Raw genomic sequence first — 23,718 nt, 5'->3', positions numbered from 1 at the left:
AAATATCTTTTTACGTGCCATTGATGTTTTGTCTTACGTTGGTATCGTTGAAGCTAAACATGTCATACAAGCATTGCTCGTCCAAACTGCACAAACCTCTATGTAGAGATCTTTGGATATTGTCCCTACACGTGCCTTTTTAAGAATAATTAAAAATTTGTTTATTATATGATGCACTTTTATTTTAAGATATAATTATTAAAAAATAAAGTGTCTGGGTTTCATTCACTCATATGAAAGAGGCATTTTTTTTCTCTTGATAAAAATGAAAGAGGCATTCAATTACTATGGATCATGATGGTTATGTGAGGAGAATAAAAAAATAACTAAGCGAATTCAGCTCCTGTTGAAAGAGAGTACTTGATTCAAGACCAGACCCCTTGCTATGAGCCTAAATCGAAACCGGGGTTTTAAGTAAGCAGATGAAGGCATTCGACGAAAACCTTTCGTCGAATAAGGAAAGCAAGAGATGGCAAGTGGAATTTGTAGGAGTTTCTTCATCTTCCTTCTGCATTTGCTTGTCTTCACTGTATGTTCTTCAAGTGAGCTACTACATACACTACACTTATAATTTATTTCTCTATTGGTTGTAGCGTCTTTCAAGCAAAATAAAATGCTAAATTTGTCTTAATGTAAATGGGGAAGATCTATCTTTTTTCACTTATGGATCCTTGGAATCTGGGCTTCAACAGTCTCAGGAAATCAAGCTTGGAAAAGAATAAAAGATGGGTAACAATCCAAATATTCAATTGTGTTACAATTTTACATCAGTTGATTAGTAGACATTTTGTTGGATGGAATTTATAGGTGGAGCATTAGGCGAGTGCGAGAACAATGGATACGATACTTGCAAGAGTCCAATTTGTGTGAGGAAATCAGAGATTGAGGTGAAAGGGAGGATCAGATTAGGATTTGGCCCAAGGGTCTGAACGACCTTTGATTTTATTAGAGTATGAACATGGGAATTGAGAGTTGCAGAGATAGGTCAAGGAAAGGACCAATTGAGGGGAACAATAAAGGGTATTTGGAACATCGCGAGGGGAATCATGAATGATGAAATTATCAAATGGAAAAGGCAGTAACGCTATTTACGTTTTGTAGGCTTCATCTAATGACAAGGAAATCTTCTTGGAGGTAATTTTAATTTTCTAGAGAGATACATTGCTCTATTTTCCTCCTTCTTTAGTTGTTTTTTTTTTTTTTTAATAATAATTTTCTCTGTTTTACTTCTTTATGATCCACCCCTGGTTTCTTAGCATCACAAGAGCAAGAGCTCTCATGGAGAATGCCTGTGCAAATGGGTATGAAATGGAGTTTGAGTTTTGTGTATTTCTTTGTTACATAGGCTATAGCAAAGGCACCCGTCAAGGCACATGCACCTGCCCCACCACCAACTCTTCCACCGGTGAGCACTACAAAGTGTCCACGTCTGCATGGAGTGAGGTGCTCACTGCATTCGAGGAAGAGGCATTGTACAAGAGTGTGTATGCCTATTGAGGGGAACAGTAAAGGGTATTTGGATCTGAATTCGAGGGTTCGAGTTGGATCTAGAAAAAACTGCACAACATAGATAAAATAAAATGTTATTTTTCTAACCCTCATATATGTTCCACACAAAGGACCAAAACCTCTACCATTACAAATCTTACCAAAGATAATAAGTATTAATCCGTCCAAGTTTCAATAAAGTTTCTAAGATACCAATATAGTCACATCCTTATAGCTATCTACGGAATTTCTTTGTTTATTCTCTTTCTTCTTTTCAATGAATCCATTTAGCAAAAAAAAAAAAACAATAAAAAAAAGATCTAGGGTTCACTTTTGTTCATTAGGAAAAAAAAAAACCATTACATTTTTTGAACCATTAATTATGAGAATTGTTATGCTAGTCATTTACATTTTTTTTTGCTAAAGGTCAGCAAGATTTTAATAAAGAATAAAAGGATACAAGTGTTTAACATCAAAGGAGCCTGAAATAGAGTCAGCAACTCGACCAGAAAAATATTGAAAAATACCCGAGTCCAAATTTTATTTTTTCTAAAATAGAAAATTCACTCAACCATCTATCCAACCAAAAGTTTATTTTTCGACCATCACCTACCAACCATCGTTCATTGCAACATACAAAGTCCCACATCCTCTTAATTCCAGGCCAGACCAAAGAAGATTTATAAGCAATCTTCAAGAACCATATTTGGGAACAAATCTTGCCCGAAAGAACTTACTCATAACTGAGTCACCATGTTTGATTTGCCAAGTCAACTTACTTAGGCAAGCTTTGTTGACATCACGCATCCGTCGAATGCCTACGCCATCTTTAGAAAAAGGCTTACAAACATCGTCCCACTTCACAGTAATCTTCTTAATAGAGTCAACCTCCCCTATTCAGATAAACTTCCTCATCCACTTTTCAAGCGAAGAAATCATAGAATCAGGCCATCAATAAACAGAGAAATTATGGACCGGCATATCTGAAATAACCGATCTCACCAGTTCTGTTGGCTTCAATTCTCACTTCTATAGGTCTTCTTGGGATAGCATTGGTCAGATCATTTCACTATTGTATAATGGGTTTTTTTTCCTCATGCATATATGTTCCATTCAATTAATTCTACCTTCATTTGTCTCATTCTTAAGTCTAGGCATCTTGTGGGGTTTAGTGGTTATAGGCCAATAGCTTTATGTACTCTGCTCTATAAGTTTATCTCTAAGTTTATCTCTAAGTTCTAGCCAGCAGACTCCAAAGTGTGGTTGACCATTTTGTATCCAACAAATATTGAGTTTTTATTAGAGGAGATCAATAAGTGAAAACATCCAAGTTTGTCATGATATGGTTAGAGAGATGTCTTAAAAGAACTCTTTCCCCTCAGTTATCTTCAAGATTGACTTGCATTAGGCCTATGTCTTGTTAAACAAGAGTTCCTTGTTTCATATTATGTCTTGCATGGTTATTCCGAAACAATTTATGGCGAAGTGAATCATGAATGATGAAATTATCAAATGGAAAAGGCAGTAATGCTATTTGGAGAAAAAAATTTCAGTTTCAACCCTAAACGTGTTACACCTGTGCCCAAAAACTCGAGCTAATTTGAACTTTGATTGTAAGTCCGAAACCCAAACCCTAACCCGAATTCGATTATAGATTCGGAACCCGAAGTCATAGCATCAAGTACGTTATGGAATTTTGGCTGGGTGTTCGAATGGGTAGATGATAAAGAAAGAACCTTTTCGGCAATGCGTCACATACCAATAAAATGATGGATACCTCCCCTGTGTAGTTGCCAGACTCATCGACAGATGTACGGATCGTGGTAAGTTCCACTAACTGACAAGCATAAGCCGTGTTTGATATTTTAAACTTAAATATTTTTTTTAGCGAGAGTGTGTTAGAGTAAGTGGGGAAGATTCTCAGAGAAGAGCCCTAGGATTTCATGAGCAAAAAACCATAAATAAGGCATCGGAGGCAAGAAAGGATGCAAGCAGAGTATTGGATCCGGCATTGAGTCCGATGTGGGCTGAATAACAGGGTACATCGGATCCACACACGGATTCACACCTAGGCTTGGATCTGGCCTTGTATCCGATGCAGGTCGGATACGAAATTTTAAGAATTTTGTGTAATACATTAGTATATGTTTTTTAAATGGATTATATTATAATAATGTTACTATAATTTAAGATGTATTATAATATTATTTTAATATAAGTTACATACAATATAATAATATGATGTTTATGTTTATATCTATACATATGTAGATATGATTTATTTATTTATGTAGCACATGGGTTATATTGTAATACTTAAACAAATAGTGAAGTAGGAGGTGGCAAGGGAAGAAGAGGTGGCTTGGTGTATAGTGAAGTAAGAGGTGGTTAAGGAAGCATGTGGTGACTTGTTGGACAGATAGTGAAGTAGGAGGTGGCTAAGAATGGAAGTAGTGGTTGGTGGACAAGCCACCTGGCCCATGCAATGTGGATGTGTCATTTAGTGAGATTTAGCAATAGTTTCCTAACTAATCTTGAGACTCAACGGTGGAATCAGTTCTGCAATATTGAAAGGAAAATGAGAAGAAGAAAAATAAGAAGAAGTGGAGGAAGAACCTGAGATCCCATTTTTTTATTTTGAAGGGAATGATCATTTGGTTATCGGAACCTAACGGCAACCGTCTCAAGGATTATTTCAATCTCGCGAACGCAAACATAACAAGGTAAGTGGAAGTAGGCTTTGATTTCTTTTGGGAGTGTTTAATTCATTCTTAGTACTATTTGTTAATGAATCATATGCATATTTAAATTACTATTTTGCTTATGATACTTACTGATTTCGTTATTTATGACTCATGGATGCGAATGATGTAATGTGGAATGATATGCAATATGAATCTTTGTGTTATAATAGATGCCGTAGTCAGCTTGGAAATAGTATGGGATGCAAGAGCACTGTACACCTCGTATTATGCCATTTAGACTGCATATGGATATGAATGTCATTCTTTGATGTTACAACCCTTACCAGTAGGGGTTCAGGTGTTGGGTGATCATAGCTCTCTGTCACTGAGGAGTGTGAAGTACGTCAGGATGTGGTCCTGGCTATGATTATAGGGGTCTACCCATGAGAAGGTATATAATACCAACGACCGATGTGGGCTCCATACAACAGTTGAAGTTACGTCTCAGGGAGGTTAAGAAGGAACCGAGAATGTTTCCCGAACTATTGGCGTAGCACGGACCCGACTTAGGCATTTGTTTGTTAGGTGAAAATTAAGATTAAAATTGAACCTATGCATTTAGGATTCATGCTTGTGTGTGTGGTCTATCCTTTACTTGTTGGGCTCAGTAAAGCTCACCCTTGTGGAATATTTTCTTTTAGATTGTCTTGCAGATGAATGTGGAAGTAGTAGGAAGAATTACTTCGAGGCGGAGGCTGACGACCACTGTGAACGTGCTGGTGCAAACCCAGAGGATTGTGACCCCAATCATGCAGATGATTATGGTGTCCTTGGAGAACAAGGACTGATGATGTGGTGCTATTTTTATGTTCTATTTTGTTAAATACCATCCTTTTTGGTAGATGAGTTTTCACTGTTTATATGTTAGAATAGTTGTATGTTGGTTCGATGGTTGTGATCTTGGGAATATCGAATCGTTGAAACTTTAATGTAAATAATATATATATATATATATAGGACTTATAAATATTTACTTTCCCTTCACCCGATCAATGTAACACTTGTTATCTCGATATTGTGTGGTGCTTGTAACTTATTTACTTCATCTGGATCCTGGTGGTGCCTGAATACTTTGGGTATTTGGGTCAGCCATCGGAATCCTCCCAAGAGGTGGTTCCGAGGTGTGACAAAACGATTTGAGAAAGATGAGGGCATTTTGGTTATTTTATTCTTTAATTTTGGTGGGTTATTATCAAAAAGACATTTTTGTCATTAGGTTCCTTAAAACTAACGTCTAACGTCCCAAATAAACAACAGAGACCAAAGTGCTATAATGTTTTGAAAGAAAGGGAAGTTTGTAATTCGAAAAGTCGTAAGAGATCACTTGGACAAATGGGCATTTTCAGGGGGATTTGTAAAAAACCTTATTTTAACGTCAACCCCATTCTTCTTTTCTTAATCGTTTTGTCTGTATCATTATTTCAAACTGAAGGCGTTAGAGTGGAGTGGAAGGACAATTTGTGGTACCGTATGATCAGAATAAATGATGGGTCCCAACAATACGTTTATTCCAATCCAAAAACAACTGAGGCGACCTCACATACAGTCACGCCTTTTTTTCGTTGAACATGAAATTAGTGTAACGAAGACTCCAAAATCTATCCATTTTTTATCCGGTTTCGCTTTATTTTGCAGTTCCGACGCGGAGTGGGTCCTCCTGTCGAGAGTCCAGACTACCCCCAGATCGACGACGAGCTTTATTCCGACGTTCTTTACTTGCGACTGACGAATTCAATTTCCAGAACTCAAATCACTGATTTTTGATTTACAGGTTTGTATCTGTTCGTCCTTTAAATTTTGGATTTTTTTTTTTTTTTGGTAACTTGTTGTCGGCAGATCGTCGGATAAGCTTATGCAATTCAGTTGTAGCTAGGGTTAGGGCTCTGATTGAAAGTTCTTTTCTTTTATTTGTTTGCTGCAGGATAGAAAGTTCCTCTCAGGTGATCAAGAATGTTTACGCGGATGTTCGGTAAACCTAAACAGGAAACCAATGCCTTAGCAACGTTAGACAAGTTGAATGAGGTATGATCTCCAATCAAATATTGTCACTTATTTTTTTAATCTTCATATTTGTAATTGATTTTCTTTTTTGTGGTTCATTTATGTTTTTCTCCATGTAAGGTCGTTGATTTATATTTATGAAGGTGATTTGTTATCGAATCATAGTTTCTCGTATGTTACGGGGTGGCAGTGGTTTCCTGTTAATTTCCATGCGTGGGCTATGACTTGAAGTTGGTTTATTGGATTCCGTTGTATGAGTTTTTCGTTTTTCAAATTTTAATTTGTGCCAACTTTCTGGATTGACTCAGGTAGAAGTTCCTCTAATACGTATCAAATTATGCATAATTGAGTTTGGATGTGTATAAAGTAGGTTTTTTTTTTTTTTTTTGGGGGGGGGGGGGTTGTTATTGGCTTATTGCCTTAGCCATGCAGAACTTTCTCTGTGACACATATTGGTTTAATCGCTTACGAGCTTACTGCTCTGAGGTTGTTACTACTGGTACACTTGATTATGACTCAATTAATGACCGTGCACATCTCCTTTGAAGCTACCACAGCATCCCTTTCGTTTTGAATGCATAAAAACAAGTTTGGTGTGGAGGTTCATGGATTTTAATCCTCTCCAATTCCTAAAAGTGTGCAGTGTGGCAGTGTTAGGTGGAGATGCCTACACTTGGCAGCTCGGACCTCCAATGGTCTCAACTCATTGACTTCTCAAGCTCGGCACTGTTGGATGTCCGAGCTGCCAGGTGTTGACATCTCCACTTGGCACTGCACACTTTTAAGGAATTGGAGAGGATTATTTCCGGAGGTTCAATCATATAAAGTTTGGTTCATATCATCAGATAATCCTTCTGTCAGTATCCATCTACAGCTCAGTAGATCGAAATGTGAGTTAACTACTAATCAGGCTTCTTTGGCCAGTGTTAGCCTTAAAATTCTTTGGTCATGTTCATTTAACAAACAATTGTCACCAAATCCATCGTTAATGTAGACTCATCCCGAAACAGAAAATCCAGTAAGATACTAGTTCTTAACAGGATCTTAGAACTGGGAATCAAAGCAAAATATGGAAAATTTCTACAACAGAACACAGGAATCTCAAAACAGACCAAGACATCATTCAAGCAATTTCTAGTTCTCATCTATCTGGTGTTTTATCCATTTTAGGTTCTCTCAATTTTATAACAACTATCTCCAACATGCTTGGACCTGGAATGACTATGCATAGATTACCCCTATTTGTGTGGCCAGGTATTGTAGACATTCCCTCATTTCCATCCCGGAGCATCTTAAATCTCCCATTTCTCAAAAAAATCCCATTATTGGCTCATTCTTCATCCAACCTTGTAGAGCAATTTAGCCACCATGGAATGTATAATCTGTTTACCCTCTGTAGAATTTGGGCCAAGTCTGATGACAAAATAGAGAAATATAGAAGAATCCTAGTGCCACTAGGAGAAAGACTAGCAGAACTAGTAATGTAGAGGTTAGTTCAACTAAGAACCAACATTACAGTAGGATCGATGTACTGATATTCTCAGGCTTTCATGTAACAAGCGAACATTCCAGGGGCTGATGTAGGCTTTCGAATGGTCTTCAGCAGATCAGTAATTTTCAGGGCAGAACTCTCACAGAAATCAATTGGAATAGAAGATAGGATTCAACAGAAAAAAAGAAAAAGAAAAATAGAAGATAGAAGGTAGAAGAAGATGGATAAATAAGATTGAGCCTCTCACTCTTCCCCCAGGTGTCTCACCTCTCAACTGTATCTCACAGCATTCTCGATTTTCAAAACCAAACTCATAATATTCTCTCAATCTTTGGCCATTCTGTCCAACCTTTTGCCTTTATTTATAAAACCAATTACGTCCTAAATCTTTTAGAAACATTCCAAATAAATCCAATCCTAATTGGCAAGATAAAGTCCTAATTACTTAAGCAATATAATTTAAAGTAGAAACTATCCCTAAGCAAATAAAACCCATACACAAATGGCAATTCTTCCCTAAAATCTCGGACTAAAGAAGTTGTCAAGTCCTCCTCCATGCATGGCCGATTATCTTCAATCTTTATCTCCCAGCTAGCTGTCTATGGGGCCCACACAATCTGATGATTATGTCCTAAACCAGTAAGGGAATCTGGTAAATATGGAAATTATTCTGGAAAATATCTTCCTCCAATCAAGGCTGTTCGATGTAGCAGAATGGGCTGGCATAGGTTGCTCAATATGGGTTTGAATAAACCCAGAATTTGGGCCAGATACAGCCCTGCCTTAGCCCAACCGAGAGTCCTTGCTGCATCAACTAGAACCAATACTAATTGACCAAAAATATTAGAACTCATAACAGAACTTCAGAAAGCAGTGTAACAGAATCTCAAACTTCCGTTTCGAGCCAAAACAGAACAGTTATATGCTATTTGCAACAGAATAGAATTGAACCTTTTACAAAACAGAGTAGTTGCAGGGTCTAGAGTTGAATAGATCTGACCTGTAGTCTGATAGAGAGATAGAGACAGACAGGAAAAACAGGCTAGGAAACCACCTAAGCCCCCCTTGGAATCCACCATGCACGCTACTGAATCAACATCAAAGTTTCAGAAAAACTAAAAGCTGTATTTCATACTTCCGTGTACTTGAATGGCTGGCTACACACACACACACATATATATTCTCAAAATATGACTCCGAACATGATTAGCCCTAAACGAACTAATAATCAAACAAGCTACTCTATTTTAGGCACTTTACAATGAAAACCCCTTGGACCAAAGGCTCAACATGTAAACTAAATTAATAAAGTAAAATCCAACCGAAGACTTATTTCCACTAAAATAAACCACTTTTATAATTTATCTGCATCAATCATTAATAATCCTCAGCCTTAATTTGTGGAACCATTGGTCTTCATTTTTGGATGAACTAAGAAGCTGGTCCTTGCTGGAAAACCACAAAAAAACTACATGAAAATTTTCAAATCTTGCTTCATATGGTGCAATGTATGATGAGGTGATTGACTAGTTCCATCTGCTTCACATCAAATTGAGCAGTTAAGAATGATTTCCATTCTTCTTGTTAGACGATTGAACTTTGACATCATCTTTCTGTTAGATGAGCAATCTTTTGTAGTCCCTTGCTTAATGAATCATCTGCCTTGCCCCTCTTTCACTGCATGTTGTTAACTTGATGTTGTGCATTTTTTGGTTCTTACTATTGTATAGGTGAACTTGAAAGCCAATATGGATGCTGTCAGTTAGTCTTGTTTGCATGAACTTCATATGTCAAAGTTCTTTCTTGCTTTGCTAGGCATTTTATTGTGGTCTATTGTTGCATTTGTTTGTAATATTTCGATAATTTATACTTTCGTTAATTTTTTGTTGATGTTTCATTTGACCGAGTGCATATGTTTTGGCTGAGCTTCTTGGGCTTCTAGTATCTTTTTTGGGAGGGTTAACGGGCAGGTCCAATAAGAATATTTCATTTGGATCTTTACCGCCAGAAGCTCGAGAATCCCCAGAAGGTTTTGTTGGGGGGGGGGGGAAGGTGGTGCTTCCTGAGCTTCTGGCAGTAAAGATTTCAAATGGAAGTAACTTATTGGACCTGCTCCTTTTTTTTTAATTTAAAAAAAGGCATACCCAGTGCACGAGGCTCCCGCCACTGCAGGGTCTGGGGAGGGTCATGATGTACGCAGCCTTACCCCTGCTTTTGCAGAGAGGTTGTTTCCAGACTCGAACCCGTGACCACTTGGTTACAATGGACCGGATCTTTTTAACACCCCCACCAAATAACCATTAGTAGCCTGCCTTCTAGAAGCTTAGTCAAACATGGACTGGATCAACAATTGTTTTATTGCTTTATCAATTTGTGGGGAAGAAAAGCGCTGTCCTTTGGAGGCAAGATACTGTTAAAACTCTATTGCAGTCAACATTGTGGAAATCTACACTTAATTTTCCGTTCTATTCTTATGCTTAGCTTTGTCATATTGCCACCTTTTTTAATTGGTGTCATACCTTTGCTTTGTATCAAGTAGTTTGTCTATTTTGAGGGCGGGTTTTATATTGGTATATCTTTTATTTGTATTTCCCTAATCGTTCTAAGCCAAAGTAATTAATTGGATGTCTTTTATTTTTTAATTTGCTGTGTTCTCTATTGGTATCCCGACTTTTTGTTGCTTATTATTGTTGTGACTTCATGCACCTTGTAGACACTTGAAATGCTGGAGAAAAAGGAAAAAGTCCTATTGAAGAAGGCTGCTACTGAGGTTGAAAAAGCCAAGGAATTCACCAGAGCAAAGAACAAAAGGGGTATGATTGCAATACTTCCCTAAAGCTTTAGATGGCAGAAATTTGTTCATTTACTGTGTTGCATATGAAAACTTAGTTGTGACAATGTACTTGAGGATTCCTGCCTGAAAATCTTGCATCCTGATGTTGCTCTCAGTTTATATCCCCAGTCAATCCTAGTCCTGACCATTGATACCATTCTTTTATTTTCATTGATTGGTCATGTTTGTGGAACTTTTAACTTATTACGTGTCTTCTGTGGATGTAATTATCTAGGGTCTCCATTTATGGACTATTAGAAAACACAAGCAATTAGCAGGTCTCTATGTCTATATTTTTTGCTGATTTTGTATATCAAACTCCAAATAAAGAGGCACTTGTATTGCTCTCCCACGACCCATTCCAACGGTTTAAGCTGCTCCCATTTTGCTACTAAATGATTTCTTCCACAACCCTCATGTGCTCCAAAGTGATTTCTTCTTACTAATTTTATTGTGTGCTGATTGAACTCTCTACTCTGTTGTTGATAATATAGCGGCAATACAATGCTTGAAAAGGAAGAGGCTATATGAACAGCAAATTGAGCAGCTGGGTAATTTCCAATTGCGCATCCACGATCAGGTGCAATTGCAATTTTAATCTTTCCAACGATTAGTACAGTTTCCCAACTGGCGTTGGTTGACATTATTCATTGATAATTAGGTGTGAATTATCTGAATGTCAATTCTATGTTGTGGTGTTGAAACTTCAGATGATATTGCTAGAAGGTGCGAAAGCGACAACTGAGACTGTGGATGCATTGCGAACCGGTGCAGCTGCCATGAAAGCTATGCACAAAGCAACGTAAGTATTCATATTTCATATGTTTTATTGAGTTTGTGTGGGAACGTTTGCTTTTTAGGATCTATTTTGTCTTGGTTTGCTATTGAATCCTCTGAATTAGGAACTCTAACATGCTTCCTGTGGAAAAGCTTATGTGTAGAGCTACTTCTGTTTCTTTTTCCTACGAAAGAGAAATTAACATACTGTTCCATGTTGAGTCGCATTTTTTTTCCTGAAATTTTGGTTGGAGATTGAAGCCATGTCTAATTAATGGAAAATGTTGGCCGAATCGTGGGCTAGAGAGAAGAAATAAAATAAAAGAATGGCTTAGAATGACTTATCTTAATGAGAGAAAGGCCCCTCTATTTATAATAGAGGGAAGTTACAAATAAGATTAAGCTAGGCGATGTGGGACTAAACCCACATAGCCGATATAAGCTTAATACACTAAATAACATAAATAATACCCCAAAAAGACCAGAATACCCCCATGGTATTCTGGAGTACATTATTCTAACACTCCCCCTCAAGCTGGATTATACAAATACTAAAGGAAGAAGATCCAGCTTGAACTAAAGAAAAAAAACTCTCTCCATAACAATGCTAACACTCTCCCTCAAGTTGGTGCATACAAGGTACTAATGCTCAACTTGAATAAATTGTAGCAGAATCCAGCTCCAAAAAGAATGCAGCTCCCAAATAGATCTTCAAGAACTTGAAAAAAAGATCTTCAAACTTGGACAGACTTGATCAGCAAAACAGGACTGGAATGTTTTCCAAAAAGGCAGCTTTCACCAATCTTCTATTGCTGTCCAGTGATGAATCTTTGAATTATAATCCTGAAGATAAGTAACTAGGGTAGCCGGCAAATGAGTCAAGCAGCAGTAAAGACCAAGCAGCGGAAACAAACAATCAACCAAACTGTAGAACCTCATATGGAATATCTTCAAACTTTAAGGCCAACCTCCCCCTTATGACAAATTTTAATCCAATAACTAAGTAGATACCCATTGGCAATGATGAAATTTCTGACCTTCTATGTTTTGCACCAAGCGTCCCTGCATGTTTTGCTCTCTGCAATGGCTGCAGGTATACTGTAGGTATACTGTATATATTCCCCCCCTCACGTGTAGTGCACGTGGACATAAGAGAAATAGGGCAAAACATAACATTCCAGAATTCTGCAATGGCTGCCAAGGGTAATGGAAAAAGAAGTAATGGTAAGGTAGAGAATACCAGTAACTTCCAAGGTGGTTATGGGGAATGCCAAAGGTATGTTTTGGGAGGTGGTGAAGGAAAAAACAGCAGTGGGATAATGAAGTAGGAGTAAATTATGCAACATATATAGTTCCGACCATCTTCCATCGATCAAACAAACACTTTTGATGGAAACCCCTACAGGGGAGAAACTCCTAACTCCAATATTCAAATCTGAGAAGTATACAGATCTGATGTGAAGGAAGAAAAACACCATGCTTCAAGGCTTGAGCAATCTTCAAACAATGTAGAACAAGTGTGCAAAACTCCAATGTATAAACTCCCACATGCGAAATAGGACTGACGAAGATATCCGAACAGTAATGCAGTGAAGAAGCTTCAACAAAAAGGTGGATCAGATCTGAATTAGTGAACAATGCTAGGACCAAGCTCCAAAGTAAGCTGGATATGAACCCGAAAGGCTTCACATAACTGAATAGGTTCGTAGGTGCAACCAATAATCGTGGAACACATTGTAGTACTCCCAAATTAGCTGATCTCCAGGGTAGCAGATTCGAGTCTTCCATAACGAAAGTAATTCGATCTCCAATAATAGGAAACACAGACACATTCATAGGGCAGCAGTATTCCACATAAAAGTAGCAATAACACATCAACCAGTCATGCGTACAAAAGCCAATCAATAACACCAGCCATGTAGGTAGTGAAGCTCAAAATAACCAGCAAATAGAAGATAAAGAACCAGACATATCCATAGGTAGTTGAAGCAGCCAGCCACATAGGAACCAATAAAAAAATAGGTTGATAATTGAAGAAATCGAGCCATAAGTGTGAACCTGAATTTTTTCAGAAAAGAACTGATTAATGATGCTGAAATTCATGTTGAATACTCCTCTGATATGCATAAGACTCTCCTCAAAAAAATTAGCTTGATAGGACAACCCTAACCCTAAAATCGATTTTAGTCAGGGTTTTGGGAAACCCTGAAATTGGGATCGACATAGGGAAATGGGGCTGTAATTGCTGATGTAGACTTGCAATAGATGCTCATCAAGGCTGCTAGACTGGAACCTCCAAGGTGAACAATCAATCTCCAGTAAGATTGAGACTTGATCTTCAAAGGGGAGAGCTTCCAAAAAATCGCAGAAACAAAGGGTAGCAACCATTGCAGGAAAAATAGACCTCCTTCAAGCCATGTATTGATGTAGGAGAGTGCTCATTTAATGGTAGAACCACCTCCAAAGCACTAGAACAGCAGCAAACATCCTTAGCCCAAATCGATTTTTATCAGGATTTTGGAAAACCCTAAAAAGAAGAGATTGATTGGGGTAGGGGTCTTCAAAAAACTTGGATAGGTGCAATATTGAGGTCGATTGGTCCTTGAAGTGGGAGTAATCAGCCCTCCAAAAATTAGCAAAAACTGAAACCTGAAAGTCAGGGTTTTTGGCAAGTAACCAAATTAGCAGGTTAAGGAATTTTTGCTTTAGAAACAAATCCAGCCATCAGAAAGGGTCCAAACTTAGGTCGAGTATGGCTTGTAGTAGTAGGGAATCACCCCCAAAAATTCAGTTGCATCAGAAAAGGGAAACCCTAAAATCGATAAAAGTCTGGGTTTTTGTAAAAAACCCTGACAAGGTGAGATCGATTAGGGTTGGGGCTGGAATACTCAATAAAAGATGGAGAGAAAGAAAAAGGGAAGTTAGGGTAATAGAATAGGGTAGAAAGGGGCTGGAGAAGGGTGCATAGGGAGCTCCAATGCTGGAAGATCAGTTCTCCAAAAAATTCTGGACAGCTCCAATATCACAGAGAAGGACTCCAGTAGGGTTTTTTAATAAAAATCGATAGAAGAGAAAGGGGGGCAGCAACTAAATCATCGATATTCTGTAGTTACCTCATTAGTGCTGCCCCTAAACAAGGTTTAAGAAAAAGAAAAAACAGAAAAAAGAAAAGCTGAGAACAGGAGTAGAAGGAGAGATCGATTGGAGGAGAAGAAGGGGTAAAATAGGGTTTTTCCTTCTCTCTAACCTAGATCAGACCAGCTCTGATACCATGTTGGCAGAATCGTGGGCTAGAGAGAAGAAATAAAATAAAAGAATGGCTTAGAATGACTTATCTTAATGAGAGAAAGGCCCCTCTATTTATAATAGAGGGAAGTTACAAATAAGATTAAGCTAGGCGATGTGGGACTAAACCCACATAGCCGGTATAAGCTTAATACACTAAATAACATAAATCTGGAGTACATTATTCTAACACTCCCCCTCAAGCTGGATTATACAAATACTAAAGGAAGAAGATCCAGCTTGAACTAAAGAAAAAAAACTCTCTCCATAACAATGCTAACAGAAAATAATCATGCTTTGCCTTTTCATTGATTTTACAATTAATCATTTATGTAGTCCTCCGTTTCTGTTACCTTAATGGTTAGGAAATTAGTGACTTGCAAACATGACCCTCCTCTTTCCCTAGCCTCCCACTGATGTGGTTCAGAGTTCCAGAAAAGAATCTAGAATAACACAAAAAGTGAAACCACAATTAGACCAGGATCTATATAGAAATCGATGAACCAGACAACCAAATTCAGGACAGAACTGGCAGGAAATAAGAGAAGTTTAATAACTCATGAACCAATGGTTAGATCAGGCTGAGAACCAGGTCAAGCGTAAGGGATTATCAGTTTTTCAATCAATATAAGATTCTTGAAATTCAGACAAGTAAATATAGATGAAAAACCAGATGTCGATATGAAGTATTAGTGATGTAGTACTGAATTTGAAGGATCAAAACAGTAGCCAAACAAGATCTTTCAACAGAAATAAATCTGGATTTGGGGAGAGTATCAATAACACAAAATCAGATGGTTCAATGAAGAAAAGGGCAAAACAAGAATTTCACTATAACAGGCAGTCGGCTGGTCAAGAAAGCCTGAATTTTGGGTCGAATTCTCCATCTAGGGTTCCTGAGATTCGATCAAAATTTGAGCATGAGCTAACAGCTGGATTGCTTAATCTCAAAAAACATGTAGTATATATGATCTTCTAGAAGCAAGGACTCTTGTTGCAGAAAAATTCTCAGAACTGAACCTACTTGTTAATGACAGTGATTAAAGAAGAAGCATAATATACCCAATATTACAACAGTAGCAAAAGAACATGAGCATAAGATGATCCACGCGCGCTTCTCACCGCAAGGTGTCAATTGGATCAAACACCAATCCTTTTCCTTGATTACACACAAAAGAGATCTTCAATGGAGAAGAAGCAAGCAAATCTGCAATTTTTATTAACCAAAATTCGTGTACAATGCTGGCCTCCCCTACAAACTTATATAGAAGACTCAAAGTTGGACTCCTACATTTAAAAGGAAAGGCCTAACTCAATCCTTAACTAATAAGGTAACCTAAACTGACTAGGAAACTGATAACAAAGAAATAAAGACACTAATTTAACTAATCCCGTATACCTAGCCTATACCATATTATAGGCTCATTAAAGCGGCCCATTAATGAGATCCATGGGATCAAAGTACCAACACATACGTAATCCTACCCAAAGCTTATTTCCACTAATAAGCCCATTTAAACCAACTTAAACGCTTAAGCAAAAGAGAACTAACTTAAAACATTAAAGAAACTAAGTTAGGAACAGAAATAAAAGAGTAGACACATTAGGCCATGCTGGGCTGGCCTCTTTTGGATCTCCTGCGATAGACCTTTAAATCTGTACCAGCTCTCCCCGGCTTGAAAACATTCGTCTCCGACGAATGGGTGAATCACATGTAGTGCTCATACAAGTTGGGTTCAAGGCACTTGAAATCATCAGCATGAATCCAAGTATTGTCGTGTCGTGGATGGCCTTCCCATTTGACAAGGAATGCTTGATGGTTAGTGCCACGCCGGGTGGTTTTGTAGGTGTCATCCAAAACCTCCTCAATAATATCATCAGTGGGTGGCTTTAGTTGGGGCACCGTCAACATCTGTTTCATATCACCATCGTCTGAGTGATGTCCCATAAGAAGTTGTAGATCAGCCACATTGAAGACGTTGCTTATGGTCATATCATCAGGCAGTTCGAGCACATAAACGTGTGGTCCAACTCGTTTCAACACCTTGTAGGGATCCATCTTCGTTGGGTGGAGTTAAGTATTGACACTAGATTGGAACCTCTGGGAGTTGACATGAACCATCACCATGTCTCCCGGTTTAAACTCCACATAACATCAATGATGATCGACTGTAGCTTTATCACATCATTGCTTAGAGTGTGATACATAGTCAAATGTCTGCATGCACCTCTGAATTCATCAGCCTCAAGGCTGACTCGAGCTTGAGGTGGAAGGGGAACAAGATTAATAGGTTGCCTTGGCTGAACTCAAAAGGAGTACACCCTATCGTCCTGTTCACTGAACTTTTGTAAGCAAACTCAGCAATGTCGAGGATGGTTGGCCATGTCTTCTCATAATCTCTAATTAGTTACCTCAAAAAATTTCCCAAGCTTCTGTTCAGTACCTCTGTTTGTCTGTCAGTCTCTGGATGGAATGCAATTGAAAACTATAGCTTTGTGTGAGTTTTCAGACACAATGTCTTCCAGAAATAATAACTTATGAACTTGACGTCACAATCACAGACAATGGTATTTGGCACTCCATGTAGTTGCACTACTTTCTTGAAGAACAATTTTGCTATGTGGATTGTGGGATGTATAGATAGTCTTGCGACATGGCAGAAAATGGGCCATCTTTGAGAAACGATCTACTACTACCATGATGCAATCATATCATTCTCTAGTAGGGGGGGGGGGGAGGTCCAAGCACGAAATCCATGCTTATATCTGACCAAGGTGCGTGAGGGACAGGTAAGGATGAATATAAACCTGCATTTTGCTTCGTTTCCTTATCAAGTTGGCACACTTGGCATCTCTTTATCACATGATCGACATCCTTTGCAATATGTGGTCCCAATAGTATCAATCTGTAACCTGTATGACAGTCTTGTCTTTGCCAAAATATCTTCCCAAACCTCTCCATGTAACTCCCATATGATGTGATGCCATAGGGAAGAGTTTGGAATGCATAATCGTGTCCCCGACTCCCCAAGAACAAATACCCATCATTAATTGAGTTTTTAGAACTAACTTAAAACATTAAACTAAGTTAAGAACGGAATTAAAAGAGTAGAAACAGTAGGCCATGCTAGGCTGGCCTCTTTTGGATCTCCTGCGATAGACCTTCAAATCTGCATCAATTAGTGAAGGAAATTCAACAAGCCCATGGAAGAGATAAGAAACCAGTCCATGCATGCACAGCGCAACACAAAAGCTCTTCAGAAAACTGTATTTATTACTCAAAAACTTGTTCTAATCTTATAAGAGGTGTTTACATATATATAGCGTTGTGAAATTCCTAATTCCACTGATGTTTTGGACTCCTAATCACTTTCTTACATCGACTAGAGTAAATATTCTCAGAATGGGACTCTACTAACTAATGAGTATCCTAGTCTAACTCAGACTCTTTACTAATGGACTAATTGTGTGTCTAGGCTCTGTTGAACACTGGCTGAGTCCGACACTGAGGAGGGGGAGGGTGAATCAGTGTTTGAAAAGTTTTCCCTTTTTAGGTTGGATGATTTAGTGATCCTTCCCTGGCACTCACTCAACCACAAACCATCCTGCAAACATACAATGTTGTGCGACATACCCTGCCTCTCAACCATAGGCACACCCAACCCTGTGGCACGACAACACAAGGTTTTTTCGTGGTTCAACACATGCCTACATCCACACAGAAATGCCTCAAATAGGCTTTGTATATGCTCAATACACTACTGTTTTAGTCAGCTACAATTGATAATGAGCTACTGCATCTGGTTTACCCAGCAGCATACAACTAGGAGGGCACTACAACGCCAAGATTTAAGTTTATACAACTACCAGGGAGCTACAACCCCCATGTTTAGCACCCAATGAACACCTCAGTACAAAAGGCAAATGGGCTTATATGATTTGACCTACAATGTAGAACTGGCTAGTCTAGGTATTCAACAGTAATCAACCTATGTCCAACACAAATAGAGTACAAAAATACAAATTAAATAAGCTATAGGTAGAAACCCGTACAACCCTTGCTTTGTTTCGATTCTTGGTATCTGGAGGAGTTCTGAGTCACCAATCTCAGCTTCACTGGTTACTGAAATCTTCAACCAACTCTTGATGTGAGAAACTTGAATCTTCAAGTGGATGCTAGCTTGCGGGACCCTTTTCTTCTCTTCCTTTGCAAAACCTTCTCTAGGTTCTCATAAAAGTTCAACTCTTCAAGCCTTCAATGTGATAATAGATCACTCATCAATGGTTGGTGGAGTGGCTTAATCCAAGAGCCCTCTTTGCACTCTCCTTTTTCTTCTTTTTTGTCTCTGTTCTCCTCTTCTAGGGCTTCTTCTCCTTTTTGTTCTTAGAAGAGCTAATGAAAATGAGCACTAAACCCACTAAAAAAGTCCAACAAAAGACCCAAATCTGAGCTTGGTCCAACCCCCAGTTTGGACCAGAAACTAGTTTGGCAGACTGACCTTTGCTCAGTCCGGAAGGCGTAACTTCTTTTGTATATCATCTCCGATTGGGTTGATTCTTTTTGCATCTGAAAGTGGACTCAAAATGAGGCAACTTTCATAAACATAGCCTTCCTCAAATTCTTCCCGGAACACGCTCAAAAATCTATCCAAAGTTGGATGAACCAAAACGTCACGTCTTGGCACTACAGCGGACCACTCCCTGCACGGACATCCGTCCTATTTCCACCGAAGTCCGTGGTATAATGTATAAGTACTCCAGAAGCATTAGCCTCTGTTAGGACGGAAGCAAGCTCACGGACGTTCTTCAATGATTCATGGAAGTCTGTCAATGTCAAAACTGGGCAGATTTGTAAGCCCACGAAAATAGCAATATTTTCCTCGTTTGAACTCCAATCGACCCGATTCTTTTTCCTACATATAGATGATTCTAAGAGCTACATTTTTCATGAAGACTCCAACAACCCAAGTTTAGTTTACGGATCCCAAAACTGGGCTTGAACTTGGGTGATATGTAGACACTGATACTTTCAGCTTACGCGCCATGCCTGAAGATTATGCCATAACTCTCCACTCCACTATCAGATTGAGGCTGATTCAATTTTTCTTGAAAAGCTAACTCACAGGCCTTCATTCAATATGTTTTTAGCTCCTCTAGATTCTCATTTAAAGACAGCTCAAAAAATCCGTGAAGCTTCTGTTCCCTGTCATGACTTCCTAACTGCGATATCTGCCACTGCATTGCACTTCATCAGACAATGTTGGCAACAATGACAACCATAGTTCAACAGGCTCCAGATCTCATCCCCACCTCATTGGCTTATAATTTAGGCCTGTTACAGGATAACCCCATAAACAAGTAGTCCAAGGCCCAATAAGGTCATCCTAGACCCAACTTGGCAGTCTTAACTGCATCAACCACACTGGACTTGCTCTGGTTTTGAACTTTTAATTTATCTTCTTAATATTTTGTTAATCTCCTATCTGATAGCAGTTGCATGCTGGCAGTGCCATTCGTATGTTTATCTACTGATGAGCATGAGAGATGGTAGCAATTTGGCCCTTGGAAGTGCAGTTCTTATTATACTATTAGATAAGGAAGTTTTTACTTGTATATTCAAAATATTATGGATGTTAATAATTGCATCTTATTTAATAGGAATATTGATGATGTGGACAAGACAATGGATGAGATAAACGAGCAGACTGAGAACATGAAGCAGATTCAAGAAGCATTATCAACTCCCATTGGTGCATCAGCTGACTTCGATGAGGTATACAATCTTTTGAACTTTATCCTCGCCAGATTTTTCATCCCTCCTAGTTCTGAAAGTGTCTAAACACTTCTGTTAATGCAGGATGAACTTGAAGCAGAGCTTGAAGAATTGGAGGGAGCTGAGTTGGAAGAACAGCTTCTTCAGCCTGCAACAACTTTACCTGCAGCTCCAGTGCAAGTCCCAGCCGGCAGGATACCAGCTCGCCCGGCTGCTCAGAAAAACACGGCCGAGGAAGATGAGCTTGCTGCATTGCAGGCAGAGATGGCACTTTGAACATGTAATGATTCTGACTCAATTTACTATTTCCTTTCTACTGATTAGGTAGGGTGCATCTTGTTGTAACCAAGTAGGTTAACTAAGAAGTTGTAACCTTACTTTTTTTCCCCTTGTCTTATTCCCAAAAGAAATTTAGTGCAGGGGGTTACCTTGTAATTTCACATATCAACTGCATTAAATGACTTTCAACGTTTTTTGTAAAACTTTTTTACCTATGCATTAAATTACTTGTGAATAAGACTAGGAGCAAAAAAGTAAGGTTACAATCTTTGTTGTACCCAACCTTAGTTACAACAAGATTCCCCCCCCCCCCCCACCCACATATATGTGACCGCCCTTCCCCTGCAAATTAAAAAATTCCCCCCTGTTTGATGCCCCTGCGTGCGCTCCCATTTACACTCTCTCTGGTGCAGGGGCCACACGTCCGGGCAGCGTTCTTCACATATATATAAAATAGACTGATACAGTGATACCATACAGAACACAACTCAACTCAACTAAGCCTTCCCTAAAAATTAGGATGGCTACATAAATCATGTTTTGTCATTTAACTCTATTCAATGCATGTTGACTGTTGGATAGATTGGACCCCCTTGATAGACCAATTATCACATTTCATGTTCTACCCCAAACTTTATGGCCCATCGCATAATGGATTTGCTCCTGTGATTTTTCAACAGTTCTGGTTGAATTCTGTTGAGCTCACTTCTTGACTTTTCAAACTTTTTCAAACCTTTGTAATAGCTTAACAGTTACCATATTGGTCTGAAGCTTTTCTATTGCATAAATGATGACCAAATTTGTGTCACATGCCATGTGGCAATTATCCAGGTCCGCTCTCTTAATTTAGAACATTTAGATAAGTTCGTCTTTGGAACTGAACTGGTTTAGGTGTTGCAGGTATTCATGGAGTGCACAAAGATTATGTAAAGATAAGTTGTACTCATTACATGTTGCCTAGGCTTCCATTCATACACAGCAGTCCTCAGTGTGCATTCTCTAATAAGATACATTGTGGAGGAGTCATATAAAGTAAAAATGTCTTACACACTCTCTATCTGTATTGTACTTCCTGGAACTTTTAGAAGGTTGCCAATTTGATTTGGATTACTTTTCTGGCTAGTTCATATATTTCGTGAATCTTTTTTATAACCAAGTTAATCATCGGAGAGGCTTGTTATGTATGAATAACTAAGGATATGCCAATTGTATATGTTGTTTTATGCTCCCAAGCAATGTAAATGTGCTGGAACTGTGGAGTGTGTGTAGGGAGATGAAAGCTTTGATTTTAATTAATATTGTGTTCCACAATGGCTGTTCTCTTTCCCATATTTGAAATTCCCAGCTGTTTATCCATGGTACAAATTAATTAGTGGGGTTTAAAAACTTCAGCACATTACTTTTTGCATTTAAGAGGGTTTAGATAGTAATTGTATTTTAGGAAAGAGACGGGTTTTTTAATGTTTCTACCACCTCTCCTTGATCTTATAGGCCTTTTTTTTGTTGGGGGGGGGGGGGGGGGGGGAGGATTGGAAGGTAAGTTTAGATTTTAGTTAAGGGTCATATAAATTCATTAGATCTTTTTTCATGTAGGATTTTCATCCTATCAAGTGCGGTGCACCTTTAAAATGCATATGATGGTGTCCACTGCACTTGGGATAATAAAAATCCAAGGTGCACGGGCAGTGCATGACACATGAGAGGATACAAATTCTTTCATTTCTCCGAAGCAAAGGTAGTGAGTGGGGAAAGGGAAATGAAGGTAATATTTACAATTGTTTTTTGGGAAAATGTATTTTATTTCCCAAGGAAATATTGTATTTTTCATGCAACCATACATTCGAAAAGGACTTCCTGTGAAATATATTTCACTTGGAAGAAAAATATTTGCATTTCTCTTGTAACCATCCAAACGGAGCTTCAAAGACAACCAACTATCCTTCAAAGTCACCCTACCCTCTTAAATTATTGCAAAGCATGCATGAGGGTCTCTAATTTTACAAGGTAAGCAAAGTGGGTATCATAGCATTTTTATATACCATATGGACTCTTCATGATAATGGAGTAAAGGTTAAATCATATCCAGTTCAAAAGGAATGCAGAATGGGTGGATAATTGTTTTAATTGGCCTCAATGACATCCTTAGTCACTTTTATTTTTTATTTTGTGAGAGCAAAAACTAAAAAACCAATCAAAATGATATAAAGTCAAGTACAATAGTCCTTCCTGCCTGGAAGGTGGAAATGTTTAGAAATTAATACTAGTTACTTTGCTTCAAATAGATCATAGAAAGGAAGAAAACAGGGGATGTACATTCTGTTTTCATGATTCCACATAAATATATAGAATGTGCTAAACAAACAAGAACTTAATAATGTCATTTCATGTGTACTCGAAAAATGTGGACGATAATGACATAATGATATGTTAATTTTAACTTATTTTTAAAAACCCTTTTGTATTCTATCTTCTCAGTACACCTATAGAAGACACCCCTAGTTTGGAAAGCAACAGCATCTTTAAATTTCATTTGAAGCCTGTGCTTCCCTGCCCATGGTTTTAAATATAATAATCATTATTAGTATCGATTTCGGCAGATTATCAGCATATGAAGAGGCGATAATCTCATATCAAATTATAGTTAGTTCTAGATTTTTCAAATTAAGTACTACTTAATTAATACATGAAAGAACAATTGGTCTTACAAACATAGCAAAATTTTAATACATAAAAAAGAACAAGAGCTTGTGTAAATAACTACTTTAGAAAATTTCATATTACTTGTTACAAGGTAAGTAGAAATTTAAATACAAGAGAGGGTTTTCTACAAGGGCAATGTCACGAGAAATCTGCTATGTTACACCAATGGGGGATTGGAGAACGGTATTATCCATATGAGATCCACATGAGTCCATAAGAGAGAGAGAGAGAGAGAGAGAGAGTGTGTGTGACAGGTGAGTCCCATAGTTTTATTGTGTGAGAAGGGTATAAAGGAATATGTAAAAGGCAGCCTACCAATCTTTTCCCTTCAACTTATTACTTCAGT

At 38.2% G+C, this 23,718-nt stretch overlaps 1 protein-coding gene and 1 long non-coding RNA gene across 2 annotated transcripts; one reads left to right on the top strand and one right to left on the bottom strand.

Moving 5' to 3' along the window:
- Positions 1 to 5,961: 5,961 nt before the first annotated feature.
- LOC122669581 (vacuolar protein sorting-associated protein 32 homolog 2) lies at positions 5,962 to 21,936 on the top strand. The gene is made up of 8 exons (XM_043866375.1): positions 5,962 to 6,003; positions 6,154 to 6,254; positions 10,439 to 10,538; positions 11,053 to 11,138; positions 11,269 to 11,360; positions 20,279 to 20,393; positions 20,478 to 20,673; positions 21,573 to 21,936. Exons 2-7 carry the CDS (start codon positions 6,183 to 6,185, stop codon positions 20,667 to 20,669), a joined length of 657 nt encoding a protein of 218 aa, XP_043722310.1. The 5' UTR covers positions 5,962 to 6,003; positions 6,154 to 6,182; the 3' UTR covers positions 20,670 to 20,673; positions 21,573 to 21,936.
- On the bottom strand, positions 10,760 to 11,099 carry LOC122669583. The gene is made up of 2 exons (XR_006334046.1): positions 10,971 to 11,099; positions 10,760 to 10,935 (listed from the first exon to the last, which is right to left on the bottom strand). It is a non-coding gene; the product is annotated as an uncharacterized LOC122669583 (long non-coding RNA).
- Positions 21,937 to 23,718: the final 1,782 nt, after the last annotated feature.

Source organism: Telopea speciosissima, chromosome 7 (genome assembly GCF_018873765.1).
Source record: "Telopea speciosissima isolate NSW1024214 ecotype Mountain lineage chromosome 7, Tspe_v1, whole genome shotgun sequence".
Classification (NCBI taxonomy): domain Eukaryota; kingdom Viridiplantae; phylum Streptophyta; class Magnoliopsida; order Proteales; family Proteaceae; genus Telopea; species Telopea speciosissima.
Note: the sequence above shows the minus strand (reverse complement) of the source record. Positions and strands in the feature narration are given on the sequence as shown.

Excerpts from the sequence above, each read along its gene's own strand:
- LOC122669581 (XM_043866375.1), top strand. The coding sequence starts at position 6,183 with ATGTTTACGCGGATGTTCGGTAAACCTAAACAGGAAACCAATGCCTTA. Across the intron at positions 10,539-11,052 it reads CAGAGCAAAGAACAAAAGGG|CGGCAATACAATGCTTGAAA; the intron begins GTATGATTGCAA and ends TTGATAATATAG. Across the intron at positions 11,139-11,268 it reads AATTGCGCATCCACGATCAG|ATGATATTGCTAGAAGGTGC; the intron begins GTGCAATTGCAA and ends TTGAAACTTCAG.